The sequence below is a fragment of the Brassica oleracea genome, chromosome C7 (genome assembly GCF_000695525.1).
Source record: "Brassica oleracea var. oleracea cultivar TO1000 chromosome C7, BOL, whole genome shotgun sequence".
Taxonomy (NCBI): domain Eukaryota; kingdom Viridiplantae; phylum Streptophyta; class Magnoliopsida; order Brassicales; family Brassicaceae; genus Brassica; species Brassica oleracea.
The window spans coordinates 6,615,297-6,628,102 of NC_027754.1; the positions used below are offsets into that span (position 1 = coordinate 6,615,297).

The following is a 12,806-nucleotide window of genomic DNA, read 5'->3' on the forward strand; positions in this document are numbered from 1 at the left end:
TCTATTACCCTATGGTTTTGATTCATAAAGATTAGGGATTTAGGGTTTCATTCTTTATCAATCAATCCATGTTCGATTATGGGTTCTTAGGTTTTGAATTACTTTTTAACCTTAGATGATTGTTGAATCGGACCACCAAAGGAGTTGAGCCGCGAGCTGGACACGAACGGGACGCGAACTGGAATGGATTGAGTCGCTTCTATTGGGTCGCAGACGTCCTTTGTTGCTTGATCGGGAACGCCTTGATCGTCGGACGCGAGCTGTCTGATGCTGTCGCGAACGAGGAAGAGGTCGCGTGCTGGAGCTGCTCTCGGGTCGTGAACGTCTGAGCTTGGATCAGGAACGCCTTGGGCTGAAGTTGATTGGGGGCGCGAGCTGGAACAGATGCGGGAACAAGAGACGCGATCGGGGTTTAGGGTTCGTCGGATCGCCGGCTAGGGTTAGGGTTTTAGGATTTTTCGATTTGGGTATTAACTTAGGGATTTAGAGTTTCGTGCTGATAACGTGTTGTAAAAGTAATAAAAAAGACTATCTTTATTCATAACATATAGGTTCCTTATATAGGAAATTACACCGTCATAGATAAATGAAAAGATTACAAATCATAAAGATTACAAATCATAATCTTTCGGTTATGAACCATTCAGAATCTGGTTCATAACAATAGATTAAATTTACGTCAATTATTCTATATATATGTTTTCTCTGCCAAATCTCCAAGTCTGAAATTAAACAACCTGCAGCTGTTAGTAGCACATATAAAGCTACCTGATTTGATCAAGATATTCAGCGTTTGAAACATGATAAAGTTTATACGAAGGTAATAAATCAGTCCTAGTTCTAGAACATATTATATACATGAGTTGTTGGATTCCGTTTACCAAACATATAACCGGCTATCAAAACAAATATAACAATATGAGGAGTGAGTCTTTTAGATGGCGATATATAAAAGAATATTGAATCATCTCAACCTTGCACGAACAAATACAACATTAGCATTGTAGAAGATGGAAACGCAGAGAAGCTTTTTTTGAAATGGCCAAAACGATTACGTTGGCTCTGCTGTGTCCCATTTTGTATCCCACAATGTATAAGCGATGAATTAGCCACTTGCTAACACAACCCAGAGAAGAAAACAAAAGGACCAAATCATAAAAATAATATTGGAGGAAAGTGAGTAATAATAAATGTAGACTGACGAAAGGAGATACCTTTTGTTGTTGAAAATCTTCAGTACCTAACGGAAGTGTTAGAAAAGGCATCGAGTGTGGACATTGCATAATCACAGCTTTGTTGATAAAGATCATTGACACTGAAGCACTGAAATATGGAACAGGCGCGAGTAAATCGCATATCAACTAACAATACATTTATCAATAAAAGAGAAAATTGTACATAAATAAAGTCCAAGTTAGCAAGAACAATTATATTTATAAGCTGGAAATACATAAGCAGAGAAAGAGAGTTATGGAGAATAAAAGGTGCGAAAGGACCCTCCACAGAAGTGTTTTCCTCAGGGTCAGATAAACAGGCTGAAGCACCAATGTGATGGAAGCCTTTTCAGGTTATCAAGACTCAAATACGATTAAACTGAGCCAAATCCCACAAATACAGACAAAAGGGTTAATGATTGGCTTCCTTAAAAGATCTGAGTCAAATAAGGTATCCATTCAGTACTAGCGATTCATCAACATATCACTTTGGGAAGACAAAGAAACTATTTTATGTAAAGACATTGCGAAAACATAAAAAGCTTAAACTTTGAGCTCTTTAAAGATGGGTGAAGATAACAGCTCAATGAGAATAAAACAGAGTAATTGAAACGAAATCGGAATAAGTACAAAACGAACCCAATACGCAAGAAGAAACCAAGTGACTGGAATCAAGAACAAAACCATAAAATGAAAGAAATTGGGATCTTAGCAAAATTGAGTGCTAGGGTTTCCAAAAAAAAAACTCAATTCGGGCAAAGAAGTATATACCTAGTCGTTGGCTTTCTTAGTGACATCAATCTTCTCCTTCATCTCGATTGATTCACCCCCTCTCCTAGCCCGAGAATCAGCAGCGACCATGACACCTTAGAAGAAAAAAGCGAGTGTGGTTGTTCCTTCCGCAGGCTTCACCATCTGTACAGCTTCTTACTAAACTCATCAAACTGAAACCCAAACAAAAACTAAAATCAACAATCCACACTGCTTAGCGGATGAACACAAAATATTCTCATCAAAGAAATAAAACTCACATATATGTTGTTCGGGGGAGATCAGTGGAGGACAGAATAGAAAAATCATCAAGCATATTGTTGCCAATCGTAGGAATGGAAGTCTCGAAACCCTTTGTATCAAGCTTCGACAATCCACGGTAGTGATATAAAATCAAACAGAATAGATGTTGTTTAGTATTATTAGGGATTTAGGGTATATTCGCTTGCTTGCTGTTTGAATAAAAAGAATTACGAAAATACTGATTTAATTAAAAACATAGCTTAAAAATAACCTACTGGCAGAGAATTGTAACTACTGTTGAAACAGAATGGTACTTCAAAAAAAAAAACCTTCTGTTTTAATAGTATTGATAAATAAATTATATAATTCATTATTTAACTGGTTACAAATTAATATTATAAAAATATCTCAAAAATAAATGGAAAATATTTTTGAAAAAAGAAGGCGATAACTCCATGTATTTATTTTGTGTTTATCTACTTCTTTACTTTTTATTTATTTATTTTTATAATTATATACACATCATAATTAGATTTATCATTATACTAAAATATTATAAATAGTTTTATACAAAATAACAAAAATTGATTCATATTTGTTTGTAAACATAATATGTCATGGCATATTTTTAAAAATTATTAAATTTATTATAGTATTAAAATACTAAAGAGAAGTATATAAACAATAACAATAAATTTGATTTATATTTTTTTGTTAACATGATTTTCGTGACATTTTCATTTTTATTCTTATCATTCAGTTGCAAGAATAAGTTGTATTTGTTATTTAAGTTGAAAATTTAATATTTCTTTGTTTTTATTTTTACTAAATATTTATTGTTATCATCCAGTTGTAATAATAACTTTCAAAAAGAATATTTTCAAAATATGTTTTTTACAACAAGTACCTTATATTTATGAAAATTTAAAATTTACTTTATTTACTTTTAATTTTTCGAGAATTTTAAAGAATTATAACTTTGTTTAAATTAAAATTTCCTCAAATATATATTACATATTAATGTTTTGTTTGTCAACATAGTTGTTCTGCTTGAGTGTTTATATAATTATTATAGGAAGTATTTCACAATATAATTATACATACATCAATATTCTTATTTACTTTGACTAATATAATATGTAAACTTGTGTTTGATTTAACATTCTTGTGCTTTTGATTTATTTTGAGATTTTGTAGATTATGCTAATTCCTAGAATTTGGTTTAATAACATCACTTTATATTAACAATTATATATTTGTTTATTTTATTATTTTATTATTTATAAATTAATATAATAAAAAATTTGTTCAAGATAACAACGTACTTACAAAATACTAGTGTTGTTATCCAAAAATAATGTTCTTAAATCAATAAAAATTAAGAAATTAAGAAATTGAAAGATTCATTAAATAGTATAAATTTAATGTTTTATTTAATTTTTTTGATCTTTAAACTAATAATATATTTTATTAATAAATATTTATTAAATAACGCTATGCCTGCGTGTGCGGGCAAAACTCATAGTTTCAAAAATAAATTGGTTAGATTAGACTAAATGTGATATAAATTGGTTAGATTAGACTAAATGTGATAGAAATTGGTTAGATAGACTAAACTCATCGTTCCTTTAGTTTGCTCAAAAAAAAAGTTTCCTTCAGTATTTTTTTGTCATATGTTGGATTAATATTCAAACTTAAACGTGAATTACACCAAGCCGATAAGGTAAAGATCCCTTCTGGAACCAAGAGCTAGCGTAAAACAATACTACCCGGAGCCAAGTGATAATCTAGAAAGCAACTAACAATACAAGAACTAAGAAGAAACAATATCAATGGAAACTTAAGGAACTAGAACAAATATCAATAAAGTGAATCAAGTCAATAAGGGAAGTCGAAATGAAAGAGAAAGCCTTGATGATCGAATTATTGGGATGGTAGAAAAGTTCCAAGACATGACCCGACAAGGACCCTGAGCAAACGCCACTCAAGAACAAGCTTAAATTGATGAAAGCTACGAGAAAGCGGATCTCCACCTGAACAGCCGACACGGTTAACAATCAAACTACTCAATGACCAAACACAATTGAACTAAGCTCCACATTCCTTTATTACCAAAAAATTTAGAGAAATCGGTTTAAAACCAAAAAACGGCACGTAGCCTTAGTTGACCACTGAGCTTCAATGGAGCCAGGACACACTCATGACCACCACACTGAAGCCGACGAATCCAACCTATATAACGATACTCCATCCAAGCAGCAACGAAAAAGACCCAATGAGATTGCACCAATGTTTTAGCTTATGTTTTAGCTTATTTCATCATTTGAGAGACCGCCTACGTAGAGCATGTTTAATGGGGGTTCTCAGGGTGGAGTTCTTAGCGGAATATAACAATGCGTGTCTTAACTTTTAACTTAAAAAAACTAAGAACCGGTTCTTAAATAAGATATGTTTTTATGATGCTCTAGATAGCCGAGCCATCAAAATGTTTTTCGGAAAAACAATTAAATGAAATGCTAAACCGATAATAATTTTATTTTGACTAGGTGAACCGATAATAGTTTTATTTTTGACCGGTTAAACACATTAAAAATTGGAGCTCGAGGCTCGAGATTGTATTTCGAATTTCAAAAAACAAAATAAAACAAGAAAAACCCTAAAGGAATGGAAAAGATTCGGGAGGTGGCAAAAACACAGTCAAAACCCTTCCCCCACTCGGCGGCTTCAATCACTCTCAGAATCAAAGACCAAACAACAAACAACAAACAAAAACCAACGGGACTCATTCTCGTCTCTCTTTCTCAATCATCCATGGCAGCCACCACCACCTTCTCCTCTTCACTCTCTCTAAGCCCCAAACCAAACAACCCTTCTACCACTAAACCCCTCTCTCTCCTCCCAAAACCCTTCCTTAAACCTTCCCCTCTCTCCCTCAGCTCCTCTTCTCCTCTCCTCGTCCATGGAGTCTCCCAGTATTTCTCCTCTGAGTCCTCCGGAGAACATTCTCTCCCCTCTTTTGATTACAACGAAGACGGCGACGAAAAGCCTCGAGAAGAGTGCGGAGTCGTCGGAATCTTCGGCGATCCGGAAGCTTCCCGTCTCTGTTACCTAGCCCTCCACGCGCTTCAGCATCGCGGCCAAGAAGGTGCGGGTATCGTAACCGTCAGCAACGAAAAGGTTCTCCAGACCATAACAGGTGTCGGCTTAGTCTCCGAGGTTTTCAACGAGTCCAAACTCGACCAGCTACCCGGCGAATTCGCGATCGGACACGTCCGCTACTCCACCGCCGGAGCCTCCATGCTCAAGAACGTCCAGCCTTTCGTCGCCGGCTATCGCTTCGGCTCCATCGGCGTTGCCCACAATGGTAACTTGGTGAACTACAAGCAGCTGAGGGCTATGCTCGAGGAGAACGGTTCCATCTTCAACACTAGCTCTGATACTGAGGTTGTGCTTCATTTGATTGCGATTTCTAAAGCTAGACCCTTTTTCATGAGGATCATTGATGCTTGTGAGAAGCTTCAAGGTGCTTACTCCATGGTGTTTGTCACTGAGGATAAGCTTGTCGCTGTTCGTGACCCGCACGGGTTTAGGCCTTTAGTGATGGGTAGGAGAAGTAACGGAGCTGTTGTGTTCGCTTCCGAGACTTGTGCTCTTGATTTGATTGAGGCTACTTATGAGAGAGAGGTTTATCCTGGTGAGGTTTTGGTTGTGGACAAAGACGGTGTGAAGTCGCAGTGTCTGATGCCTCATAACGAGCCCAAGCAGTGTATTTTCGAGCATATCTACTTCTCCTTGCCCAACTCTATTGTGTTCGGTCGGTCTGTGTACGAGTCTAGGCATGTCTTTGGGGAGATTTTGGCTACGGAGTCGCCTGTTGACTGCGATGTTGTGATCGCTGTGCCTGACTCTGGCGTTGTCGCTGCTCTGGGTTACGCTGCTAAGTCAGGTGTTGCGTTTCAGCAGGGGCTGATTAGGTCTCACTATGTTGGGAGGACGTTCATCGAGCCGTCGCAGAAGATCAGAGACTTTGGTGTGAAGCTGAAGCTGTCTCCTGTCCGTGGTGTTTTGGAAGGGAAGAGAGTTGTTGTGGTTGATGATTCGATTGTTAGAGGTACGACCTCGTCTAAGATTGTGCGTTTGCTGAGAGAAGCTGGTGCTAAAGAAGTTCATATGAGGATCGCGAGTCCTCCTATTGTAGCTTCTTGTTACTATGGAGTGGACACGCCTAGCTCCGAGGAGTTGATATCCAACAGAATGAGTGTTCAAGAGATTAGTGATTTCATCGGGAGTGACTCTCTTGCGTTTCTCTCGTTTGATACCTTGAAGAAACACTTAGGGGAAGACTCCAAGAGCTTCTGCTATGCGTGCTTCACTGGTGATTATCCTGTGAAGCCTGCAGAAGTCAAGGTGAAACGAGGAGGAGGAGATTTCATTGACGATGGTCTTGTTGGAAGCTTTGACAATATCGAAGCAGGTTGGGTTCGATAGACAGAGACCTCCGAAGAACTGTAGTCACGTTCTAGAGTCTATGCTTGTGTTTTTATCCGTGTGATCTTATGCTTCGAATCTTTTGGTTGCTAAACTAACGTTTCTACTTGGGGAATAAAACTTTTTCAACCTTTTTTCAAAAATGTTGTTCTAAGATTTTGAATAAAGTTTCATTTTGAATTTGGCTGGCAGTGGACTTGAAATATTGAATCATGCTTGTTAAATTAACGCTGTCTAGGAAAGGAATTGTGGAAACATGTTATTGATGAGGACTCGCACGATCCAAAAGATTACCAAGTTCCCATCATGAAAAACCAACTAAATACCAGATCATGAACTAAAAACCTTAGAGAAGAATTCAAGTATTCAACAATCAAATGTTAGCTCGAACACATCATCAAACAATCACTTTGTTCGGGTTATTGATTATTGGTTTTTAGTTGTTTTGTTCTGAAGTAAAGAATTTTTTTTTTTTGGTCAACCGAAATAAAGATATTTTAATCCATTTGGAAATACAAAAAAAAAGAGTCATATGTTATTGGGTTTCCGATTTCTAAACCCAAGTTTGAAACCCGAGTTATTCACTCATATAAATTTACATATGAAATTTTGATCAAAAAAAAAAATGTACATATGAATTTAATTTCACCATGGATTTGAGTGATTTTTCTGTTGAATAAACCAATCAATTAAAATACAGTAATATAATTATATGTAAATTATATAATATAATTAATAATATATATATATATATATATAAATTATTTTATTGATATAAAGAGATATTTATACTTAAAATGTTGATTTTATTAATTTAATATTTTACTTTAACTTTAAAATTTATTTTTGATTTTTATCAAATTAAACCAAACATAATTTTTACTTTTTTGTTAACAAATATGTGTACTAAAATTTAGTTATCTAACAATATTATGGATTACTAATTTTTCTTATTTTTATTCTATAAAAATATTATTATTATTAACTTAATATGTTTACTAATTAGTTTAAATAGTAAAAAAATAGTCTATTTAAAAACTATTAAAGCCGATATCTAATTATATAAAGTAAAGTTCACAAAATATTATAAAAGATAAATATATTTATGATTTTTGGGTATAATTAAAACCGAATAAATAAAAAATCGACGATATATAAACTAAACCAAACCAAAGTATATATAGTTTTAATATGGTAGCTATTTCTTATAAACATGACATAAGTCCCAGAGAAAATGGGCATTTATATAGATTTTCAAATAAAACTAAAACACATAACCAAATAACATCCTTTTAAGTAACTTGACAAACAATCAAGTGACCTCTAACTAAAACAAATCAAGGCCTCATACTATTTGTTATATCTCAAGTCCAAGTGAACAATATCTAAAAACTCTCTCATATTCGACAAGAACACTTGCCATATTTTATTTGTAGGAACAATTTCATTAAATTTTGTGTTTAGTCCCATGATCAGTAGTTGGTTTACTTGGTGGATGCCTATGACATAATGGTTTTCTTAATCAAAGAGGAAGCTTGACATTCATCTATCAAACAAAACAACTAGTCGATGTCCTATTCCTCATACTTGATGCTCTGAGGAATACATACAGACAAACATTGTATACTGATTAGTCAGCTTTATTAACACAAAATTTGTTTACAACCAAACCAAGTCATGTGCAGTTAAAATCTAAGCGATCACTCTCCATTTTACATTGTAGCAAGTTTGATACATAAGGGAAATTTTATCTCCCATATATTGCAGTTTGTGTTAAATCATTCACAGACACTGGTACTGACACACCACTCTCTTGGTTTCGAACATGCAATGCAAACACTGGTTTCTTAGGTCTCGGTAGATCCACTGCAGTCGTGATCATAGATACTACTTTTGCAATGTTTGGTCTGTCAATAGCTTGTTGTTGGATGCAGAGCAGACTAATATGAACACATCTAGCAACTTCAGCTGGAGAACACGAGGCTGAAATGTCTTGATCTAATAGATCCACTCCACCATTCTTGCACCAAGAGTCCCATGCCTGACATATAGTTTAAAAATGACACCCATAAAAAAGTGTTTTTTTTTGGTGAAAGTATTATCCTTAAAGAAGTTTTCTGCATTATAAATATTGTTTTTGGAACACTAGGAGGTAAGAGAAAATGTCTTACGTATTCAACAAGGTTTTTGCCTTCCTCTCCACAGCTGTAGCTTGAAATCTTCTTCCCGCTTATGATTTCTAACTGCAGAACTCCAAAAGCATAGATGTCGGACTTCTCTGAGAACGTCCCTGTCCATGCATACTCGGGAGACATGTATCCTCTGCTTCATATCACAAATAGTCTGCTAAGTTTATATATAAGTAAGACTTTTCTTGTGCAAGACCAAATGTATAGACACCTACATAGTTCCAACAACTCTTCGAGTGTTGACTTGATGTTGAGTTCCTTGAAACATCCGGGCCAATCCAAAATCTGATATTTTCGGGTTCATGTTTTCGTCCAAAAGAATGTTGCTGACCTTCATATCTCGATGTATGACCCTAAGGCATGAGTCACGATGGAGATAGAGAAGCCCACGTGCAACACCTTGAATGATGTTGAACCTCTTAGGCCAGTCAATCTGAAGCTTTAACCTCAAATCTAGCCAACAACAGAGCGCACATCATTAAGCGAGAAGAAAACAATCTTATAAAGATGGAAGTAAAAGGAAAAGGATAAGTTACAAATGTAGATGCAAGTGTAGCACAAGGAGCGTACCAAAGAGGAAAGTGTCGAGACTTTTGTTCACCAAAAACTCATAAACTAGTAACTTTTCCTCTCCATCAATGCAGCATCCCAAAAGCCGAACCAAGTTTCTGTGTTGTAGTTTTGAGATGAGTTGTATTTCATTCATGAACTCTTCTGTACCCTGTCCAGAGCTGCTAGAAAGACGTTTAACAGCAATTTCTTTCATGTCTGATAGTTTTCCCTAGAAAAAAAAGTTGCAGACAGACATCCATCAGAGTCATGATAAGAGCAAAGGGAGACTATCTCTTACCTTATAAACTGGACCAAATCCTCCTTGACCGAGTTTGTTTGAGGCACTAAAGTTACCAGTAGCAGATCGTATGGTCTTCATCTCAAAGAATGTTAGACCTGAGACTTCTTGTGGTTCCAAATCATTTTTCCATGAATCTTGTGAACTGTTGAAGAATACCCGAGCTGGCCCAACAAATCACAAATTTCTTTGAGTTAGTATAAGATTTCAAGAAGTTTAGCAAGCTAAAGATCATAAGACAAGCTTCAAGTAAATGTATATTTGCAATACATAAACTTCCATAATCTCTATGGAAGTGTTGAGATGTAAAAGAAAAGCACAAGAAAAGAAAAATAACAACTATGTTTTCCGGTGTCTCACCATTTTGTTTTTCTCTGTATCTCCAGTACTTATATGAGGCAAAGGCCAAAATTACAATGATGGAAAGGCAGATACCACTTGCAATAATCTTGGTTCTCATGCTTCCTGCTGAGACTTTTAAACATAGTAAAAAAAATATTAATAACTTAATATGTAATAGATGATGGTTCTTTAAAGGAAATTGCCTTTCAGCCCCACCTAGTTCTGAACGTGCAAGACGGATAGAAAGAAACTCTCCTCCAACAGAAAATTTAACTGCGTCCTTTAGCTCCTGATACCAAAGCAAGCATCCAATTCCAGAAATATAGGCAAAAGCAGTGCAAGAGCAATTGCTGAGGCAACCTTGTTTGCACTGATCTTCATCAGCAAATCTTGAATATTTGTAGAAATCTGGAGGCTTTACATTGGCCATACGATAGAATACGTCTGTGCCTTTTCCCTGTATCTTTGTAGATGAGTTTGTCTGACAAGAGAGCTTTGTGCGTCTCACACACCCAGAAGTCATGTTCCCCCGCTTCCACTCTTCCATAGATTTTGGTACAAACCCTTTTATACAGTTACACTTTGTGGGGTTGGACGTCACACACACTCCAAAAGGTCCACATGCACTATAAAGATCACATGGGTTTCCTGGAGACTCGTAGCCAAGACGCCATCCTGTCCCATTGTACTGAAAAAGCTTTGTTGATCCTTCCGATGTTATAACAACACGGGAAAATTCAGAATTTCTTTGTAAATAAGAGAAATTTATTGTTCCATTTTCTACATCCGGGGAAAGGCTGAATGGACTTGCATATGATTCATCCATCAGTGGTACACCAGCGAACTTTGTCTTAGCCCATGGACCGCTTCTTCCATAAGGCGTCGAGCCTCTCATAGTAAAGACTTGTGGCGGCACTTGCTGCATAATCTGAATCACAAAATCTCCAGGGGATGGATCAGACGTGCTTTTCCAAGAAGTTAATACTCGCTTCTCACCGGTGGCACGATTATACATTAGCGATGATTGAGGCAGCATAGTATCCCCAAGATTATCGAAACTTTGCCACAAAATAGATCCTGAAACATCATCGACGATGACAAGATTGCCGGTATCTAATAGCTTTGCATGGCACTTGTTAGATGTGGAAGGTGTTCTGGTTGACCAAACAACGTTTTGACTGCTGTCAAGCAAGATAAGGCTACCATTTATGCTGATAGTGAGGTTTGCTACAAGGTTTGTCACTGGTTTTTCCCTGTTAGCCACCCACACAATCACTCGTGGTGTAAGCTTCTTGAACCAGATCCCAAGATATTGATTCTGAGAGTTGTTAGGACTGAAGAAACCCAACTCATACGTCCCACCAGGGGAACTTAGAGTTTGTCCCAAAGATAAGGGACTTGCTCTAGTTATAGCTGCATAACCTTTGGTTAAGGATGTACTTAACAAGAGCAAGCTAGGAAAGAGAACAATACCCATCTCCCTCATGTGTAATCCAACGTGCCCAAAAGTGCTCGTTTTGAGATCTGTATCAGTGAACAAATATTATTTTGATAAAAGTGAAAGCACAAAGAACAGTATCTCCTCTAGATATAATTGCATAATGTTATACTGATACGATGTTCCGCAGTATTTTATATTTTGATGCCCTCAAGACGTTTTGCAGTCTCTTAATCTCTAAAGAGAAAGACAATGTAACCTGGACCTTGACCATCTCAAACAAAACTGTATTACTCTATATTAATTTGTGCAAGAATGTATTAATCATCAAAATATATTAGTGTCATCATATAGAATAAACTACTGTAGTTTGAATATCTCAACTGCACGATTTCACACTTTCCCTGTATTAGGTCAACGGAAGCAGGATCCAAAATGATGTAATGTAAGTTATCCGAATGCTACCGAACCATTTTGTTAATTTGCCTAGTCAGGATCATTCGATATATTAATTGAGAAGTACAATATTTTTGGTAGTCACACCTGTCATCACTAGGGTGATTTTTAGAATCTTTAGAGAAATAAGTTGGTCCATCTAAATATATAATAATTTTTTATTAAACTAATCATAAATTCATTATTAATTTTCTTCATTATTTCTTTAAATAAAAATTACGGAATTACCTACATTTAATGATTTTGAATAATAAAGATTTGATAAAAATAAATGTATCTTCTATCATATCCGTTTAATTTTAAACTGTTAAAATAAATTAAACAATCATATTAACCATATAATAGAAATCTAGATTTTTCTGTATATGTTATATTTTGAATTCTTTAAAACGACTATAAATTACTAAATCTGTCAAAAGTTCCACATTCAAATTTTGTGATCCATGGTTTAAATTTTTTTGTTATGACTATGATTACAAAATCATATAAGTAGAAAGTTTCATTTAATAAGTATTAAGATTAAAAGATATATCATTTTAAATTAAACTATATACCATATAAAATACATAAATATTTTAATTTAGAAATTTACTTTGAACAATGTTTTTGATAAAAGAGTTGAACAAATATTGACAAATTATTTTTAAAAATTTAAAAATTACTAAAACTATTAATCTCACAATAAAAATTTTGTTATCAGTAATTCGAAGTTTTTGCTATAAAATATACAAATGATCAAAAATCCATATTAGTAGAAGCATCATTTAATAGATATTAATATAAAATATACTATACATATGTTAATATCATTTATA

At 35.1% G+C, this 12,806-nt stretch overlaps 2 protein-coding genes and 1 long non-coding RNA gene across 7 annotated transcripts; 1 reads left to right on the plus strand and 2 right to left on the minus strand.

Annotated features, from left to right (window-relative positions):
* Positions 1-806: 806 nt before the first annotated feature.
* On the minus strand, positions 807-2,446 carry LOC106304372. Of its 2 annotated transcripts, none has more exons than XR_001262719.1 (4): positions 2,246-2,446; positions 1,986-2,158; positions 1,215-1,323; positions 807-1,116 (listed from the first exon to the last, which is right to left on the minus strand). It is a non-coding gene; the product is annotated as an uncharacterized LOC106304372 (long non-coding RNA). The 2 variants fall into 2 exon arrangements; XR_001262720.1 differs by having other exon boundaries at positions 1,215-1,593.
* A 2,420-nt stretch (positions 2,447-4,866) lies between these two features.
* LOC106307089 (amidophosphoribosyltransferase 1, chloroplastic) lies at positions 4,867-6,859 on the plus strand. The gene has a single exon (XM_013743947.1). It carries the CDS (start codon positions 4,893-4,895, stop codon positions 6,714-6,716), a length of 1,824 nt encoding a protein of 607 aa, XP_013599401.1. The 5' UTR covers positions 4,867-4,892; the 3' UTR covers positions 6,717-6,859.
* Positions 6,860-8,463: 1,604 nt separating this feature from the next.
* Positions 8,464-11,616, minus strand: LOC106304573 (G-type lectin S-receptor-like serine/threonine-protein kinase At1g11280). Of its 4 annotated transcripts, none has more exons than XM_013740976.1 (7): positions 10,314-11,616; positions 10,118-10,223; positions 9,756-9,930; positions 9,476-9,686; positions 9,121-9,358; positions 8,888-9,038; positions 8,464-8,757 (listed from the first exon to the last, which is right to left on the minus strand). In XM_013740976.1, the coding sequence occupies exons 1-7, from the start codon at positions 11,581-11,583 to the stop codon at positions 8,464-8,466; spliced, it is 2,445 nt and encodes an 814-aa protein (XP_013596430.1). In that variant the 5' UTR covers positions 11,584-11,616. The 4 variants fall into 4 exon arrangements, with proteins under 4 accessions (XP_013596430.1, XP_013596429.1, XP_013596431.1 ...); XM_013740975.1 differs by having other exon boundaries at positions 9,756-9,892; positions 10,116-10,223; positions 10,314-11,598; XM_013740977.1 differs by having other exon boundaries at positions 9,756-9,919; positions 10,116-10,223; positions 10,314-11,583.
* Positions 11,617-12,806: the final 1,190 nt, after the last annotated feature.

Bases quoted from the DNA above. Each gene is read 5' to 3' on its own strand.
- LOC106307089 (XM_013743947.1), top strand. From the start codon at position 4,893: ATGGAAAAGATTCGGGAGGTGGCAAAAACACAGTCAAAACCCTTCCCC.
- LOC106304573 (XM_013740976.1), bottom strand. From the start codon at position 11,583: ATGAGGGAGATGGGTATTGTTCTCTTTCCTAGCTTGCTCTTGTTAAGT. The intron at 9,931-10,117 runs TGGTGAGACACC...AAATTTGTGATT, and splicing joins AGATACAGAGAAAAACAAAA to TGTTGGGCCAGCTCGGGTAT. The intron at 9,359-9,475 runs GTACGCTCCTTG...GTTGTTGGCTAG, and splicing joins TCTCGACACTTTCCTCTTTG to ATTTGAGGTTAAAGCTTCAG.